The 1,750-nt window shown below is 76.5% G+C and overlaps 1 protein-coding gene across 1 annotated transcript in view; it reads right to left on the bottom strand.

The window, feature by feature from the left end:
• The window catches only part of PIM3 (Pim-3 proto-oncogene, serine/threonine kinase), a 17,199-nt gene that overhangs the window by 13,990 nt on the left and 1,459 nt on the right, over window positions 1-1,750 (bottom strand). The window contains exons 2-4 of the mRNA XM_012735086.1: window positions 1,532-1,720; window positions 879-980; window positions 3-123 (exon numbers count right to left, since the gene is read on the bottom strand). Coding sequence (XP_012590540.1) covers window positions 3-123; window positions 879-980; window positions 1,532-1,720 — 412 coding nt within the window. The remainder of the gene's footprint in view (window positions 1-2; window positions 124-878; window positions 981-1,531; window positions 1,721-1,750) is intronic.

Raw genomic sequence — 1,750 nt, forward strand, 5'->3', positions numbered from 1 at the left:
CTCCTGGGCTCGCCCCCCAGGCCCGGGCCGGCGCCCCACCTTCGCAGGAGTAGGAGCCGCTGACGTTCTCGCAGTACTGCCCGTCGCCGCAGGGGGGCGTCTCGGCTGCGCACTCGTCCACGTCTGCAACAGGGGCGGTGACCGCCCGGCAGGGGAGGGGCCGCCACAGGTCACAGCAGACCCCTCCCCGTCCCTCTGCGCCCTCCGCAGCAGTGGGTTTCTGTGCGTGGCGGGTCGGGTTTGGGGTTGCCGAGGCCCCTCACGAGCAGGGGCGGCGATGAGGGGCCAGCAGGCCACGCGGGGACCAGGCGGGCGCGAGTGTCCCTGCCACGGGGCTGTGCACCCCAGGTCCGCTGGGTGCGGGGCGCGGCCTGCCGCACAGAGGGGCACAGGCTGTGGCTGGGCGGCTGTGGGGGCGGAGCGGGGGGGCAACGGCCACCCCTCCAGCGCCAGGGTCAGCACGGCTCTGGGGACACGCTGCTGAGGGGGCGCGCAGGGGGAGCCGGCAGGGCGGGGCCTGGGGGGGCCGGAGGAAGGGGGGGCAGCCCGGCCCGGCCCGGCCCCTGTCCAGGCCTGGCTGCCGGCCCCCGCAGGAGCCCAGGCCTCAGCTTCCTGGCCCGGCCCGCGACAGCCCGGGCGCGGGCTGGATGCGAGTTCTGTCCGGGCTGCGGCCAGGGCACAGAGGTCCAAGGATCTCTGGGACCAGAGCTGGGCACACGGGCGGTGGCCAGGCGGGCTGGGGGCGGGCGTCTCGGCCCCTCACGCAGCCGGCCAGCAGCACCTGGACCCTGCCCCGAGTCTGACGGGCGCAGTGTGGCTGGGGCGTGGGAGAGGCCAGTCGGCGGGGCAGCGCAGGGACGCCCAGCCCCTCGCCTTACCCAGGCAGGCGCCCTCGGGGTCCCGGCGCTCCCAGCCCGCGTCACACTGGCCGCAGTCCAGGCTGGTGGGCCCCGTGCACGTCTTGCAGGACTCGTCACAGGCTGCGGGGCAGAGCAGACGAAGGTCGGGCTGCCCCCGGCCGAGGCCAGGCAGAGCTGGCCAGGCCAGAGCCTCCCCGCGGGACTTGCCCCCACTCCCCAGGGCTGGGCCCCGGGCTGGGCCCCCAGCTGCTGCCCAGGGTGGTCACGCCTGCCGGGGCCTCCGGCAGGCAGGTGTGGGAAGGCGCCCGGCACGCGCGGACGCCGGAGGCCAGTGCCCTGGGCCGGGGGCGCGTCCCTGACGCCGAGGTGGCTTCCCTGGCCAGCGAGGACCAGGCAGAAGGGGCCCTGGGGTGCAGCCTGGGGCCACAGAGACTAGGCCGAGGCCACCCTGGGCCAGCCACGCACACCGGGGGCCCTGCTCGACCGGCAGCCCGAGGGAAGGGGGCGCAGACCGTGGGCCTCGAGGTCCTGTCCGTGGCCCCCTCGGGCGCTGCCCGACAGCCAGCACGGGGCAGCGCAGAGGCCTGGCGCCGGTCACGGGGACCCGGCCGGGCTGCAGGTCGTGGCCCAGCCCCCGAGGTGCGGCCTGCGGCAGCAGCCCCAGCACGTACCTGAGCAGATGCTGTGGGTCTCGTTCCTCAGCACGTGGAAGTAGCCGTCCACGCAGTCGGCGCACAGGGGCCCCCGGTACCCCATGTGGCACTGGCAGGACCCGTCGCCCTGCCTGCTGCCGTCGCCGCTGCACTGGCCGTTCCCGCTGCAGGGTCGCTCGGAGCCGCCCTGGCATTCTGGGGACACGGCTGCTCAAGGGGCGCCCGCGGCCAGCCCCG

Source organism: Condylura cristata, unplaced genomic scaffold (assembly GCF_000260355.1).
Source record: "Condylura cristata isolate star-nosed mole 26May11 unplaced genomic scaffold, ConCri1.0 scaffold00004, whole genome shotgun sequence".
Lineage (NCBI taxonomy): Eukaryota > Metazoa > Chordata > Mammalia > Eulipotyphla > Talpidae > Condylura > Condylura cristata.